Source organism: Vipera berus, assembly GCF_964194415.1.
Source record: "Vipera berus genome assembly, chromosome: W".
NCBI classification, from domain to species: domain Eukaryota; kingdom Metazoa; phylum Chordata; class Lepidosauria; order Squamata; family Viperidae; genus Vipera; species Vipera berus.
The window spans coordinates 75,106,274-75,122,445 of record NC_138210.1 but is presented as its reverse complement, the minus strand read 5'-3'; the positions used below and the strand labels follow the sequence as shown (position 1 = coordinate 75,122,445).

Sequence of the window (16,172 nt, the reverse complement as noted above, 5' to 3'; positions counted from 1 at the left end):
GCATCTTGGAGGTCATCTAGTCCAACCCCCTGCTAGTACATGTCTAATTATATCAACTCAGTAAAAACATCATTATTACATTGATCCAATAAATTTTTAGCTTAAGCATATAATTACATTCAGTCTTCGTAAAGGATCCATATACCCTGTTATTAATTTTACATAATTTTTAGTTTCTGGTCAATATTCCAATTTAACCTTTGATATCCATCATTTTCAGATTTTGGGTAACGAAGATTTCCCTTATCTCACTTCATAACAAACTATAGTATCCAAAATATGCCTTTTATCTATTTGAATGTAATCTTGTTCTATTTCCCACCATATTAAATCATCTACTTAATAATAACGTCCTCAACTGACCAGCCAGCAACCCCAAGGCTGCTTTTCTATTTATTTTTTCCCTTGCTCAGGGAACACCACACCTTCTTGGGTTAATGGTTATCCAGACAAACAAGCTTGCTGGACTTTTACCTGGCCAAAATAGCCCCAAAGGAGATTACGATACACGGTGGGGGAGGAAGAAAATAAAATAAGAATAATAAAAAGAATGCATTTTAAATCTTCATTTTTCTCCCCCCCCCCCTTTAATTCTTTCCTCCTAATCCTGTTAAATTAGCCTTAATTTATATTGGCTCAACCAGGGAGAAAAGTCAGATTGCGTTTAGGAGGAAGGGGGGGTTATGGTCACTTGATAAATGCAAAAATCTTGGTTTATGGCAGCCCTTGGAAAGAGGAAGACTGGTGGACTGCAACTCCCAGAATTCCCCAGCCAGCATTCTGGGAGCTGAAGTCCACCAGTCTTCCAAGCTTGGACATTCCTGTTGCGCAGTCAGCTACATGCCTGAAAAAGAATTAAGAATTAAGGCAGGCATCTCACTCAGAGATGGTTGAAGTTTATTTTCCACCCCAGCTAGTCCTCGACTTAACAACACCTCATTTAGTGACTGTTTGACAGCTCCAAAACGAGTGACCAACGGCCATTTTTCACCCTTACTACCGTCGCGGTGTCCCTCTGCTCCCCTGGTCAAAAGCTCAGACATTCGGCAACCGACTCACGTGATTTCCCCCTTTTGCAACCTCCCAACATGCAAGGGGAAGCCGGATCCGCTTAACGACCGTGTTTATTTTATTTATTTATTTTATTAATCCCATTTATATCCCGCCCTTCTCCGAAGACTCAGGGCGGCTTACAATCTAAGCACAAATCAATGTTCCTAACTTAACAACTGCAGTGACTCACTTAGCAACGGTGGCAAGGCAGGTCATAAAGTGGGGCCAAACTCTCTTTGCAACTGTCTCGTTTAGCAACATCCATTTTTGGCTGAGTCTCATTCAGCCCGAAAGTGCAAAAGTTGAGAAAAAGAAAATTTCACATCAGGGATAATGATAATGATAATGATAATGATAATGATAATGATAATGATAATGATAATGATGATAATAATGATAATAATAATGATAATAATGATAATAATGATAATAATAATAATGATAATAATAATAATAATAATAATAATAATAATAAGAAGAAGAAGAAGAAGAAGAAGAAGAAGAAGATCAACAACAACAACAACAACAACAACAAAACAACAACAACACAACAACAGTCTCTTCTTAAAGGCTTCCAGTTTTGGAGCATTGGGGAGTTCCACGCGAGGCGCTTCCACTGGTCCACGAATCAAGCCCGATTTTCGGGGTGGGGTGGGGTGCGCGCGCGCGCGCAATCCTTACGATCCCAAGTCCCGAAACGGGACGGATCCGTGCAAGGCTGGGCTGCGCGGCGAGAGGCGGCGAAGCCCAGCCCCGGATCGCCATCGGTGCCCCGGCCCGCAAGCGTGTCGTGTGAAAGCAGCGCGTTCGAAGCGCTTCACGGGACCCGCAGGCACCGCCCCGCTGCAACCGGGGGTCTCTACTCGGAAGTAAGGCCCCCCTCCAGTCCCAGCCCGCTCTTGCCCCGGCCCCTTCACAGGCCACCACCCCAGACCATGGCCCCCAACTTTTTGGGGGGTGGGTGGGGGGGAAAGATGCACGGCGAGGCCATCCGATCGAGCCCAGCTCCGCCCACGGGGGGGGGGCTAGGGGAGGTGCGGCCATGCCAATGCACGTAAACCGATGCAAAGGCAAACTGGAGGAAATGCACGCGAGTTTTTGTAGCTGTGGATTTCTGGGCTGGGGGGGTGTTTGGCTGCTTTCTTGCAGGCTTTTGGGCGCTGATGGTCGCGGAGTCTCCACCTGCGGGGAAAGCTCTGGGGTGGGGGTGCTGGTGGGGGTGCTCAGCTGGGTCATGGAACGTCTGCAAGGAGACCACCACGTTCAGAGGACACCAGGGACCCCCAAGTCTTCCTCCTCCTCCTCCCCCCAAACCTACCTTCTAGCACTGATGATGTTGCCTAGTTGGGTCCTGAAACGTCTGCCAGAAGACACCCCCCCCTCCTCAAAGCTCACAGAGCACCCAGGACCCCACAATCCTCCTCCTCCTCCTCCTGCAAGCGCCCCCCTCCCTTCCACCATTCAGGACGTTCCCTAGTCAGGTGCTGAAGCCTCTGCCTGAAGACCCCCGACCCCCAAGCTCACAGAGCACCCAGGACCCCACAGTCCTCCTCCCCCTCCTGCAAACCCAACCCCCTTCTGGTCCCCCATGAGGTTCCCTAGTCGGGCCCCGCAACGTCTGTCCGAAGACACCCCCCCTCCCTCAAAGTTTGTAAGCCGCCCTGAGTCTTCGGAGAAGGGCGGGATATAAATAGAATTAAAATAAAAATAAAAAAATAAATAAATAAAGTTCACAGAGCGTCCAGGACCCCACAGTCCTCCTCCCCCTCCTGCAAACCCAACCCCCTTCTGGGTCCCCCATGAGGTTCCCTAGTCGGGCCCCGCAACGTCTGCCAGAAGAGACCCCCCCCTTCCCCGCCAAAGCTCCGAGCGACCCCTTCCCGGGCTCTGCTCCGCCGGGAAGCCGCACCTGCAGCCGAGCCGGGCCCGGCCCCCACGTGGCCCAGCGCCACACCTGTTCTGCGCGGGCGGCCAATGGGGGCGCGCGGGGGGCGTGTCCGGGCGGGGCATAAAAGGCCGGGCGGCGGCGGGTAGTGGGCGGCGGCGGCAGGCGATTGGCGGGAGCGCGCGTGGGCGAGGGGCCGGCGGGAGCGGCCGTTGCTGATTGGGCGTGGGCGCCGCGAGGAGCGAGGGTGTGTCCCCGGGCACGAGGCGCGGGTTCGGCGGCCGGAGCAGCAGCGGCAGCGGCGGCGGCGGCGGCGGCGGCGGCACCAACGGGCGGAGGCAGCAGCGGCGCGGGGATGCTGAGCGAGGCGGAGAGCGGCGGAGGCGGAGGCGGAGGAGGAGGAGCCGCCGTTCCCGGCAGCGGCACCGGGGAGATTCCGGCGGGGGAACCCGCGGCCGGCGTGGCCAAACCGGCGGCGCCCACCGGGGGCGTCGCGCCTCGGAGCCAGGCGGCCAAGCGCGTCCTAGGTGAGGGGGCGGGGCCGCGGGAGGAGCCGTTGCCGGCGCGGGCCTCGCGTGGGCGGCCGCTGGGAGGGGCGGGACTACAGGTCCCATCATCCGGAGCGTGCTGCGGCTGGGCGGGATGGGTTTTTCTTCCCGGCGCTTGTCCGGAATGGGGAGGGGTGACGCCGGACGATAGGTCCCATCACTCGGACTCGCGGGAGGTGAGCTTTCGGGAGGCCGGCTGGGCATGATGGGTTTTGTCCGGACTGGCCGGGTGGGAGGTGGAGGTGGGAGCGGCGCAGGACTATATGTCCCATCATCCCGAGTCGCGGGAGGTGAGCTTTCTGGCGGCCGGCTGGGCATGATGGGTTTTATCCGGCGCTTGTCCGGACTGGCCGGGTGGGAGGTGGAGGTGGGGGCGGCGCAGGACTATATGTCCCATCATCCCGAGTCGCGGGAGGTGAGCTTTCTGGCGGCCGGCTGGGCATGATGGGTTTTATCCGGCGCTTCTCCGGACTGGCGGGTGGGAGGTGGAGGTGGGAGCGGCGCAGGACTATAGGTCCCATCATCCCGAGTCGCGGGAGGTGAGCTTTCTGGCGGCCGGCTGGGCATGATGGGTTTTATCCGGCGCTTGTCCGGACTGGCCGGGTGGGAGGTGGAGGTGGGGGCGGCGCAGGACTATATGTCCCATCATCCCGAGTCGCGGGAGGTGAGCTTTCTGGCGGCCGGCTGGGCATGATGGGTTTTATCCGGCGCTTGTCCGGACTGGCGGGTGGGAGGTGGAGGTGGGGGCGGCGCAGGACTATAGGTCCCATCATCTGGAGTCGCGGGAGGTGGGCTTTCTGGCGGCCGGCTGGGCATGATGGGTTTTATCCGGCGCTTTTCCCAACTGGGGGGGGGGGGCGTCATAGGACTCCAGTTCCCATTTCCAGCCACGCGGAAGGTGGGCTTTAGGGCAGTCAGAGCACGCCTCTATCTTCGGGACGGCGCGGCTGGGCACGATGGGTGGCGGAGTATGCCGCGGCGGGTGTTTTTCCCGGACTGGCGAAGGGGAGGCGTCGCTTCCTGCCCACCCCGCGGGGACGGCGGTCCAGCTTTGCTGGCGGGGAGGAAGAGTCGGGGGGGGGGGTTCTGCCTATAGAGGGGGGGAGGGAGGCGGGGAAGGGGGTCCCGCTTGGGCCAGACGGACCCCAGCCCCGCTGGAAACTGCAACCTGCGCTGCGCTTCGGGAGGAAAGAGTCTTGCTCCGACTTGCACCGATGCGCTTGCTTTTCGGAGAAAGGCTTAAAAGTCCCCCAAGCCCCCCCCCCCGCGCTCTAATTCCCCAGCGTGGGGTCCGCAATGCGTGGGCGGCAGGTGGTCCCGCGTGTCTGGGAGGCTGCTAAGACTCCCCCACCTACAAAGAGGCCGGGATATCAACAGCCAGCCCGGAGCTCGCCTGGCGTCCTTGACCAGGATGATGGGTTCCAGCTGGCCTTGCGCGGGGGGGGGGGGGGAGAGGAAGATGGCCGGCTCCGAAAACGGCAGCTCTTCCTTTGGGGGTGGGGGGCACAGAAAGGTCCTTTGGCCAGTGTCACCAGTCTTTCTTTTTTCCCGATTCCCCCCCCCCCACCCCCGGCTTCCAGCGACCCAGGTACAGGGCACGGTGAAATGGTTCAACGTCCGCAATGGCTATGGATTTATAAACAGGTGAGCTTTCCCTGAAAGGTGTAAAAAAAAAAACCTTTTAACTGGGAGTGTTTTATTTTTATTTTATTTTATTTTATTTTTATTTTTATTATTTTTATTTTATTTTATTTTATTTTATTTTATTTTATTTTATTTTATTTTTTTATTTATTTTATTTATTTTATTTTATTTTATTTTATTTTATTTTATTTTATTTTTTTATTATTTTAATTTTAATTTTAATTTTAATTTTAATTTTAATTTTAATTTTTTTATTTTTATTTTACAAAGGCCCTGGGTCAGGGGCTCTTCAAACTTGGCCACTTTTAAGACTCGTCAGTTCTGGGAGTTGAAGTCCACAAGTCTTAAAAGTGGCCAAGTTTGAAGACCCCCCCCCCCAATCTGGATGTACGTATTATCAGCTGGGTTTAAATCCACCAAGAACCTTTGCTGGTCTCGCAGTGGGGAGGGGAAGGTGAGGGGGAAAAAACCAACCCCACAAAACTGAACTCGGTTTAATCATTGTTAATTAAGCCAATTAACTGTTGGCCGGGTTTAGCGGTTAACTTTGGGTGGTCCAGTTAAGAACCCAGCCAGGAGATTCCTTCCATTGTGGCTGTGCTTTGCAACAAACTTGCTTTATTGGGGGAGGGTGTGTGTGTATGTGTGTGTGTGAGAGAGAGAGAGAGAGAGATAATCCAAGATGGGGGTGCATCCCACTGGGATATTAGCATTTCTACCCCTCCTGTGGTCCCTGCGTGGTCAAGCCTAAATTAACTGCCCAAAGCGGCTTGACTGGAGAAGCCTGGAGCTTGGAGCTACTAGTTCGTGCCAACTTCCTTCTCCTCCTCCTCCTCCTCGGAGAAAAAGCAAGTGAGTCAGGAGACCAAAGTTTACCTGGCAAAGCTGGCAGCTGGTCAGATGACTTATTTCCCCTCCCCTGTTTGTGTGGTTTCCGAAAGCTGGGCTGGCTTGCTGGGCTGCCCTGCCAGAGAGAGAAATGTTTACCGGGGTGGCCTAAGCTAAGCAAACAGCTAGCCCAGCCAAGTTGGAATAGCTGGCAGGCCTTATCTTTGGGGTCTGTCCTTGTACCGAGATGCCCCCTCGGGCTGTGCTGCATGCTTTAGGGAAAGGGTGAAGCGCCCCAGGCCCGTGTGCCAGGCTTTTGGGACGAGGCTGATGGGACGAGGCTTCCAGCAAAGTCCCAAAGAAGAGTTCTCGTTCCCTGCCGTCCTCGGCGCTCTCTGAGCTGGGTGGTTTCCTTGCAGACGTTTCATGACCCAACTAGGGAACAACATCAGTGCTAGAAGGGAGGGGGGAGGAGGAGGAGGAAGAGGAAGGCGAAGGGGAGGAGGAGGAGGAGAAGAACTGAGGGGTCCTTGCTGCTCTCTGAGCTGGCTGGTTTTCTTGCAGACATTTTAGGGCCCAGCTAGGGAACATCATCAGTGCTAAAAGGGGGTGGGGTTTGCAGAATGGAGGAAGGAGAGAAGAGAGGAAGAGGAGGAGGAGGAGGAGGAAGAGGACTGTGGGGTCCCTGGTGCTCTGAACTTGGTGGTTTTCTTGCAGACATTTTAGCACCCAAATAGGTAACATTAGGGGACGCGGTGGCTCAGTGGGTTAGGACGCTGAGCTTGTCAATCGGAAGGTCGGCAGTTTGGCGGGTCGAATCCCGAGTGCCGCGTATCAGAGTGAGCGCCTGTTACTCGTCCCAGCTTCTGCCAACCTAGCAGTTCGAAAGCACGTAAAAATGCAAGTAGGAAAATAGGGACCACTCCGGTGGGAAGGTAACAGCGTTCCGTGCGCCTTTGGCGTCTAGTCATGCCGGCCACATGACCACGGAGACGTCCTCGGACAAGCGCTGGCTCTTCGGCTTTGAAACGGAGATGAGCACCGGCCCCTAGAGTCGGAAACGACTAGCACGCACGTGCGGGGGAACCTTTACCTTTAGGTAACATCATCAGGGCCAGAAAGTGGGGGGGGAGAGCGTGGAGGACTGAGGGGTCGTTTGTGCTCTCTGAGCTGGGTGGCTTTCTTGCAGACATTTCATAACCCAACTAGGCAACCTCACCAGTGCTAGAAGGGAAGAGCACATGCTCTCTGTTTATATACAGTCCTTTCTAGCACTGATGACGTTCCCTAGCTGGGTCATGAAACGTCTGCAAGGAAACCACCCAGCTCAGAGAGCGCCGAGGACATCGCCCCCCCTCCTCCTCAGTCCAATCCTGAGCTACAAATGTTCTGTGTATCTTTGGCTTGCTTTTTTTATTTGGGTGTGCCTGGGACTCCTTCCTGGTAGAAATCCACTGGAAATCGAGGGACTTTCCCCCCTCCCGTGGCTCGAAGATTTAAAACTTTCACGGTGGGCCTCTCTGTGCAAAAGAGGCATCCAGTTGCAATATATATATATATATATATAATCAATTTGAGGACAAAGGCTAATTGGACGCCGTCCCCTTTGAAGAGAGATAAACCAGGGTTATCGGCGACCTTCATTCCTTTAATTAGTTGGCATAAGCTTTGGTCAAGCTGACATCTCTTGGATGCTGGTTTCATGCTAGACCAGGTTCCTGAGTTTTCCAAATGGGCTAGAATTTGGAGACGGGGCTGGTAGATCTCCTTAAAGCTCCCAATTTCCCTCCTAATTTTAGTCCCGATTCAGTGCAAACAAAGCTAAGCACGAGAGATTAAGGATTTCAAGGTTTATATTTTCTCTCTCTTTCTCTTTCTCTCTCTCTTTCTCTCTCTCTCTCTCCCTCCCTCCCTCTCTCTCTCTCTCTCTTTGCAGAAATGATACCAAAGAGGATGTGTTTGTGCACCAGGTAAGAACTGAGCATCGTGTGATGTAATTTCCTTTTTAATTTCTTTCCCCCCCCCCCCGTCGTTGCTCCCTTAAGCCTTCACCATGGTTAAAGCAAGGAAGATTCAGGGGTGTCCAACCTTGGCCACTTTTAAGACTGGTGGACTTTTACTCCCAGAATTCCCTAGCCAGCTGTGCTGGCTAGGGAATTCTGGGAGTTGAAGTCCACAGATCTGAAAGTTGCCCAAGTTACCAACACAGAGGCAAAATAATGCCCAGCCCATTGAAGGATAAACTCATCCGTCAACTTGGTTTTGCTTTTCGGCTCCTCTTTTTCGGTGAAAAAACCCAGCTAAAGCTTGCAAAGCTAGAATCGGAGGGGGCAGTATGGATTTATGAGAATTTCAGGATCGGAGGGGGCAGTATGGATTTATGAGAATTTCAGGGGATCTCTGAATAATTCCTGCAAAGCCAATCATTCCTCTCTCCTTTCAGCTAGCTGGCAGCACCAATTCGGTGCAATTATTTAGCTCTCCACCCTGGGAGACGCCGATAGCCTTATCTCCCCCCCTCGGATAGTAACGAACTTCCTCGTTTAATTGCACGTCTGTCCTTCGCCGGCTTGCCAATTCCTAATTGCCAGCCTTGCAAAATATATATATATCAATCAATCAATAAAAGGCTTGGAAAAGGGCGGTCTCCCATTCTTTGTGCCGTTGGCTAACTTACTTGTCATCTTGATTGTCCAAGCCCACAACCAGGGGTAACGTCCCAGTCCCACTGGCCTTTTCACAACTTTTAAAAACAACTCTCTGTACCCCAAGTCTGCTGCTCCTTCTTCAGCTTTACTCTTAGTCAGTTTAATTATCTTGCATTTATTTTTCCGGGTGCTTTAACGATATTTTATTCTTTTCTTTCTTTTTTTTAGCCTGATCCTAAATTATCTTATTTGTAACGATAATTTGCCTTAATTGTTTTACAGTCTTAGCTTTGTTAACCTGCCCAGGATCCCCTTGGTTTATTTAATTGGCTTTTGTAATGGTAATTTGCCATTACAGTTTTTAGAACTGTAACCTTGCCCACAATCACTCGGTTTATTTAACTGGTTAGATAAAATAGAAGGGCTGCCAAGTTTTTGGCTTTTTGCTAGACCTGTGCACACCTGCGGGCTTGGGAACCTAGCGCCGTGTCAATCAGGGAGGTCCATCCTTGGCTACTTTTAAGAGCTCTGGACTTCAACTCCCAGAATCCAGCAGTTTGGCATTGACTTGTCATGTCCTCTAACCTCCCTTTAAATCTTTGATTAATTGACCTTGTGCTGGGTTATTTGATTTATTTATTTTTGCACATTGCTGAAGTCCAGGTCTGTTCTGTCTACCGGGGTCCCCTTGTCTGCTTAAGAAAACTGCCCTTTCCAAACTGCTGACTGGGGAATTCTGGGATGGTTGAAGCCCACAAGTTTTCAAGTTGCCAAGGCTGGACACTCGGGTGCCCGCAACACCAAAGGTCACACTGCTTTCCCCCCCCCGTTTTTTTACACACACCCCAGACGGCGATCAAGAGAAACAATCCTCGTAAATTCCTGCGAAGTGTTGGCGACGGGGAGACGGTGGAGTTTGATGTGGTGGAAGGCGAGAAGGTACAGCCAGCAGGGTGGTGACTTCACCGGGGGTCCCTCCAGAGCTGAGTTGATGGGGGGTGGTGGTGGTCTCCCCACTGACCCTCTCCTTTTTTCTTTTTTTTAAAATCTTCCACAGGGGGCCGAAGCAGCCAATGTCACCGGGCCCGGCGGGGTCCCCGTGAAAGGCAGCCGCTATGCTCCCAACCGCCGTCGCTTCCGCCGGTTTATCCCCCGTCCCCGGCAGACCCAGCTGCCCCCAGATGCTGCCCGGCCCGAGGGGGCCGCCGAGACGGTCAGCGAGGGGGAGAGAGCAGATGAGGGGGTACAGCAGCGCCCGCGCAGGAGGCGCCCCCCGCCTTTTTTCTTCCGCCGGAGATTTGTGAGGGGGCCCCGGGCTCAGGGCCAGCAGGCCCAGATGGTGGAAGTGAGTCTGGGGGGGCCCCCACAGAGCCAGTCCCAGGGGTCAAAAGAAGAGAACCCCCCCCTTTCGTCTTTTTGGCTTCTTGTGCCAAGTAATCCCCCACCACCACCCCAGTCCTGCTCTGCTTAGAATTAACCTGGCTGGAATTGTCTGAGGTTGTGACACCCCCTCAAAGGAGGACTCTCCACTCCCCCCACACACACACAGCCAAAAAGGGGAAGGGGCTTTTGCAGGCAGCCCCGGGAAAAGCAAAGGCTGAGAGTCTACGTGGCAAAGACTCTCTTCCACAGCCCGCGTCTTTGGTTTTCAGGGTGACGGGTGGGTGTCCCCTGGTTTTGGGGTGCAGTGTGGGGGGGAGGGGTCTGGGTGGGGAAGGGTCTTTGCTGGTTTCTGGCCCTGTCGACGGAAGAAACCCGTCGGGACCCTCCTGTCCCCGTTGCCGTTTCACGGCTCCGTTGTTTCTCTTCCTGCTTTCCTGATGTGTCTTCCGGATTTTTATTTTTTTTGCGGGGGGGGGGGCTCTTTGATGAGATTTTCCCCCTCCCACTTCCCAGCCCTCCCAGAATTGTGCCAGAGGCTGGACACCTCTCAGAGCCGGACCCCATCTGGAATGGTACAGGGTTGAGCAGGGGTTGGACTAGAAGACCTCCAAGGTCCCTTTTAGCCCTATTCTGAGTACTTTATGTATTTGTCTGAAACGGCGTAGGGTCTCCTGCTTGAGCAGGGGGCTGGACTAGAGGACCTCCAAGGTCCCTTCCAGCTCTCTTCTTCTGTTGTTATGCTGTGTGGAGTGGCCTAGGCCAGGGGTAGGCAACCTCGGCTCTTTTATGACTCCTGGACTTCAACTCCCAGAATTCCTGAGCCAGCCTGGCTCAGCTTGGAAACCTCTCCCTTTCCCCTCAGCATGGCTGGCTCAGGAATTCTGGGAGTTGAAGTCCACGAGTCATAAAAGAGCCGAGGTTGCCTACTCCTGCTCTAGGGTCTCCCGCCTGAGCAAGGGGTTGGACTAGATGACCTCCCGGCTCCCTCCCAGCTCTCTTCCTTCTCTTCTTCTGATCCCGCTCTTCCTTCTTCCCAGGGCTCTGACGGCACAGACCCCAAAGATGCCACCCAGCCTGAAGGAGACCAGTCTCAGCAGATCCAGGCGGGCGAGAGATCCGCGGCACCTCGATTCCGCCCCAGATACCGCAGGCAATTCTTTCTCCACCCCCCACCCTGTCCCCCGGGGAAGCTTACCAGGATCCAAGCTTGCCTTCCCCCGGTTAAGACTGGGCTGTCTTGGCACAGTTGAGGAGAGCCCGTTTGTCCCCACGGGTTTGGGGGCAGAGGGCAGAATTGTGGGCAAATAGAGTCAGGAGACTCCCCGGGGAAGGTTGTTCGGGGGGAGGAAGTGACCTAGTTTGCCGGCCAGGCGGGTCGATGGGACAAGCCAGGATCCCCAGTCCTGGGAAATCCTGACCAAGGTTGGGCGGTGCCAATCAAACAATGGGCACAAATGGAATCTGGAAGGTTTCTCTCTCCTTGTTAGCAAGCAACTTTCAGCAGAATAACTCTGTCCTAAGTAAGCAATTGGCTAAATCAGTGTTTCTCAACCTGGGCAACGGGAAGACGGGCGGACTTCAACTCCCAGAATTCCCCATCCAGCATTATCACTTCATCTTTTAATTGTCATGCCATTTAGCTTACCTTTAACCTTTAATGGCAGCTTGTCACAGTTTTTGATTGTTGTTTTTTTCACTTTGCTGAAGTGAAGGTATATTATTACATCTACCGCATTCCCGCCATCTATTAAGAAAGTTACCCTATCAAAGCATGGGATAAAAGTAATCCCACTTGCTCTCGTCCTAGCCATGCTGAATTTTGGTAAACTCTTGATGGCTAGGGAATTCTGGGAGTCAAAGTCCACCTGTCTTCAAGTTGCCCAAGTTGAGAGACACTACTAAACGTTTAGCTTATGCCTGTCACTCCAATTTTTTGAAAACCGCAGTGCTTTCTTATTTATCTCCAGCTATCATGTCTTTATTTAAGGTTATATTTAGTGTCCTATGGTGGTATTTTATAATTACGATTATGATTTATCGCTGCTTGTATGTACACTTGAGAGCTTCTGCACTAGAGATAGTAAAGAATAAAGAATTCCTATTCTATTCCATATTTTATTATTCTATTCTATTCCGTATTTTATTATTCTATTCTATTCTATTCTATTCTATTCTATTCTATTCTATTCTATTCTATTCTATTCTATTCTATTCTATTCTATTCTATTCTATTCTATTCTATTCTATTCTATTCTATTCTATATTTTAATTCTATTCTATATTTTATTTCTATTCTATATTTTATTTCTATTCTATTCTATATTTTATTATTCTATTCTGCTCTATTCTATTCTGTATTTTATTTTATTTGTTCTATTCTATTATTCTATTCTATTCTATTCTATTCTATTCTATTCTATTCTATTCTATTCTATTCTATTCTATTCCTATTCCTATTCCTATTCCTATTCCTATTCCTATTCCTATTCTATATTTTATTATTCTGTCCTGTCCTGTTCTGTTCCGTTCCGTATTTTATTATTCCATTCCATTCCAATTTAACTAGACTGTCAAATTGCGATGGGCAATTCCTGGAGGGAATTTCCTATGCAGAAAGCTGCTTCTGCTCTAGGGGGAAGAAGGCTGCGAGTTAACTCACCCCCCCAACCCCTCTGTGTCCTGCCCAGACCTTTTCGCCCCCGCCCTCCGCAGCAGCCCACCACCGAGGGGGGAGACGGCGAGACAAAAGCCGCCCAGGCCCCAGCGGACGGGATCCGTCCCGAGCCTCAACGGCAACGTAACCGGCCTTACTTCCAGCGTCGACGCCAGCAGCCATCTGGGGCTCGCCAGACGGCCACGGAGGTGAGGGGCAGGGAAATTGGGGAGAGGGGTGTGTGTGATGGGTGGGGTGCCGGAGGACCCGAGCACGGCCGACTTTTGATTTTGAGCCCTTGTTCTGAGTTCGAGTGAGGACCGCAAGGTCGAGCTAAAGCGCCTGTCTTTGCTGTTCTCTTTTATTTTTTTCCAGAACGGCTCTGGACTCCACAATTTTGTGTGTGTGTGTGGGGGGGGTTCTCCTAAGAGGGATCCCTGATTTCCCTTCCAGAGAATCGCTGGGTGCCCCAGGCAGGCAGGATGGGTGGAAAACCTTTTTGAAAGTCTGCCTTCCCAACCCAGATTTTGCTTTTTCTCTTTATCCGATTTAAATTCTCTTTGCTTCTGGGGAATGCTTCAGGTCGTCCTTGCTTAACAACGATGCTAATTGGGACCGGCAACTGTCATTAAAAAACAATAGTGTAAATGGGGGTGGGGTGGGAGGAAACAACTGGGTGCCAGCAACTGACCGGATCGTGTTCTGCGCAGGCTCGATTGACTGAATCGTATTCTGTGCGCAGGGCTTCCCTTCCCTACAAAATCCCAGCCTTGTCCTCTTCCGCCCTAGGCCAATGCCAATGCTAAGGAGCAGCCGGCCCCCAGCTCCGCGGCTGCCGGGGGGGACACCCCAGCTGCCAGCACCCCGGTGATGACTCAAGACGCTGGGGTCGAAGCCAGCAAGCCTGCTTCCCCCGCCCAGGAAGGGGGTGCCCAGCCGCTGCTGGAAATCCAGCAACAGCTTGTGGATGTAAGCAAGGGGTGGTGGGGTGGGGGCTTGAACCCCTGGTTAAACACACACACACCCCGTTCCCAAAGAGGGTCCCCATCTCCAGCTTCTCCCCGGGGCTGCGTGGGCTGCAAAGGGGCCCTGCAATGCCTTAGCGGGCCACCAGGGGTCTCTCTTGAGCCACATCTGGGCCAGCAGTGCCATTTCCCCCGCTGGGCAGGGATCCGAACCCGCTTCTTTGCCTTGGCAGATTTCAACACCCGAGCCTGGGGGAGAGCTTGCCCCAGCTTTACTGGCGTGAAGAGCCTGCACACGCCGAGGGGATGCCGAGAGCTGTGATCTGGTAAGGGGCTTTTAATTTGTCTCGAGACTGGGATATAAGGGGTTTCCTGCCCGAGCAGGGCGGGGGTTGGGCTGGATGACCTCCTGGGTCCCTTCCGACTTTTACTATTCCTGTTGTCATTGTTTGCGGCTTGTCGGGTCGGGTGGTGGCTTCCTCCAACTCTGGTTTGTTTGTCGCGCCGGGCTGGGTGAAAAGAGACGGAGGGGTTTGCCAGCCGCTAACAATAAAATGCCCGCTCGGTCGGGACCCTCCGAATTTAACTTTTTTAGACCCTGTCTTTTAAAGTTTTTACTCTTTTCTTTTGATAAATTGAGGAGGGTTTCTATGCGCGTGTGTGTGTGTGTGTGTCTGAAAGCTACCAGACTTCAGGAATGCAAAGGAAGGGGGTTAATTTTTTAAAAAAAACAGAGCAGATTTTTTTTTAATGCTCCAAATGCTGCTTCATTGGCTGGGCGTCTCTCAAATGCACCAATTTGTTGGTTTTTTTTGGGGGGGGGAGGAGAAATCTGGGTTTTTTCTCCGCTTCCTGCAATCCTCCATCCGTGTCTGATTTATCTTTCCTTCCTTCCTTTTTTGCAGGTATCCAGAATGTGCCTCCAAACCCAAGTTACCTCATCCTGCACTTGAAGAGACCCCAGACTTCACCAATAAACCCTCTTTGCTGCTGTTGAAGCCCTAAAATGTTAAAAAGGGGAAAAGAAAAAAAAAAGGATAAACCTGACGGGATAGGGGGGGGGGAAAAATACGTGACCAGAAAGAAAGGAAACTTTGCTTTAAAAAAAAACAACCCCACAAAACTTCAGAGGGGTTTGTCTGTCTCCTCCCCACAGCTTTTTGCCAGTTTAAAGGAAAAAAAAATAGAAAAACTGGCTGTTGAATCTTGAGTTAATTTTTTTTCCTTCCCCCCCCCCCACCCATTGTTTGAAGAACACCCCGTGTGAACCATTGTGTGCAGTTTGGGCGTCAGTAAAAAGGAAAAAAAAAATTTGCACAGAGCTTGCGTACGTCCCCTGTTTTTCTGTCGACAATTAAAAGGTATTTTTAAACTGGAAGGCAGGGTTTTTCCGTCGCTGTCTTTTCTCTGAAAAGCTGTCAAAAAATTCTTCCCGGTGACGGCCGTGGGGGGTGGGGGGGGTCGTGGGGGGAGGGCAGGTCTTGGTTTGGCAAAACGTAAGCCACGGGAGACGGCGTGGGGCGTTCGCGGTGGAAGCTTCGGACTAGAAACTTGGGAGGCTCCGAGTTCGAGTGCTGCCTCAGCCGCAGAATCAGCCAGGAGATCTCAAGCCACTCACTTTCTCTCTGCCCTGGGAGGGCAAACCACTTCCGGCAGAGATTTCTCAGGGTGCTTTCTTGAAAATTAGAATTTAGAATAAACAAAGAGTTGGAAGGGACCTTGTAGGTCATCTAGTCCAACCCCCCCCCGCCCAGAATTGCACAGAAGGGAAGCAAACTTTTGCCGGGTGGAGCACGCAAAGGTTGCGAGTTGGGCTTTCTGGGTTCCAGTTGTGTGTTAAGGAAAGGAACTCGACAATCCGGGCAATCTTTTTGCCTTGAAGGAATTGCAGCCAATGCTTGACAGGAGGATGCCAGGGCTTTGTAATCCCTTCTGGAAAGACAGATGTGGCCGGCAAAACTGGCCCCTTGTTTGGAAAGGACTGCTGAGTAGTTACAGGACAATTAGTCAGCGGAACGACTTGCCACCAGAAGTTGCAGGTGCTCCGTCCCTGGAGGCGTTGAAGAAGAGACTGGGCAGCCATTTGTCTGGTGTGGTCCGGGGCTGGATTAGACGACCTCTGTTAGGAAGGGATTCTGTTAAGTTGGGGGTGTCTGCAGCCTTGTCCCGCCTCAAGGGTTGAGCCTTGCTGGCTTTTCCGAATTTGGCTCCTTTTCCAGCGCCCAGGAGTGGCAGCTTCTTCCCACCCGGGAAATGCCATGTTGACACAGGGGAGAGGTATAGGGTTTCCTGCCTGAGCAGGGGGTTGGACTAGATGACCTCCAAGGTCCCTTCCAACTTTATTATTATTAGTGCTTGGCTCAGGTCTGCCCAGGAGAAGCCGTGCACCTGGGTGGGACTCTTTGTTTCCCCCCCCCAAAAAAAAATGTCAGGTAGTTCCTACCCACAGTTCTTGCATCACAATACAAAAAAGATGCTAAGGGTCTTGAAAGAGTGCAGAGAAGAGCAACAAAGGTGATCAGGGGACTGGAGGCTAAAACTTGTAAGGAACAGTGGCTGGAATTG

The 16,172-nt window shown here is 52.1% G+C and overlaps 1 protein-coding gene across 1 annotated transcript; it reads left to right on the top strand.

Annotated features, from left to right (window-relative positions):
* Nucleotides 1-3,201: 3,201 nt before the first annotated feature.
* Nucleotides 3,202-14,977, top strand: LOC308676765 (Y-box-binding protein 2-like). Its single transcript, XM_081342786.1, has 10 exons — nucleotides 3,202-3,465; nucleotides 5,067-5,130; nucleotides 7,895-7,928; nucleotides 9,456-9,545; nucleotides 9,664-9,951; nucleotides 11,027-11,139; nucleotides 12,677-12,851; nucleotides 13,432-13,611; nucleotides 13,841-13,933; nucleotides 14,513-14,977. The coding sequence occupies exons 1-9, from the start codon at nucleotides 3,294-3,296 to the stop codon at nucleotides 13,889-13,891; spliced, it is 1,167 nt and encodes a 388-aa protein (XP_081198912.1). The 5' UTR covers nucleotides 3,202-3,293; the 3' UTR covers nucleotides 13,892-13,933; nucleotides 14,513-14,977.
* Nucleotides 14,978-16,172: the final 1,195 nt, after the last annotated feature.

What these genes read in the sequence shown, in the direction of transcription:
- LOC308676765 (XM_081342786.1), top strand. Translation starts at nt 3,294, where the DNA reads ATGCTGAGCGAGGCGGAGAGCGGCGGAGGCGGAGGCGGAGGAGGAGGA. An exon ending in GGCGGCCAAGCGCGTCCTAG is followed by an intron (nt 3,466 to 5,066) that starts GTGAGGGGGCGG and finishes CCCGGCTTCCAG; the next exon opens with CGACCCAGGTACAGGGCACG. An exon ending in CTCGCCAGACGGCCACGGAG is followed by an intron (nt 12,852 to 13,431) that starts GTGAGGGGCAGG and finishes CTTCCGCCCTAG; the next exon opens with GCCAATGCCAATGCTAAGGA.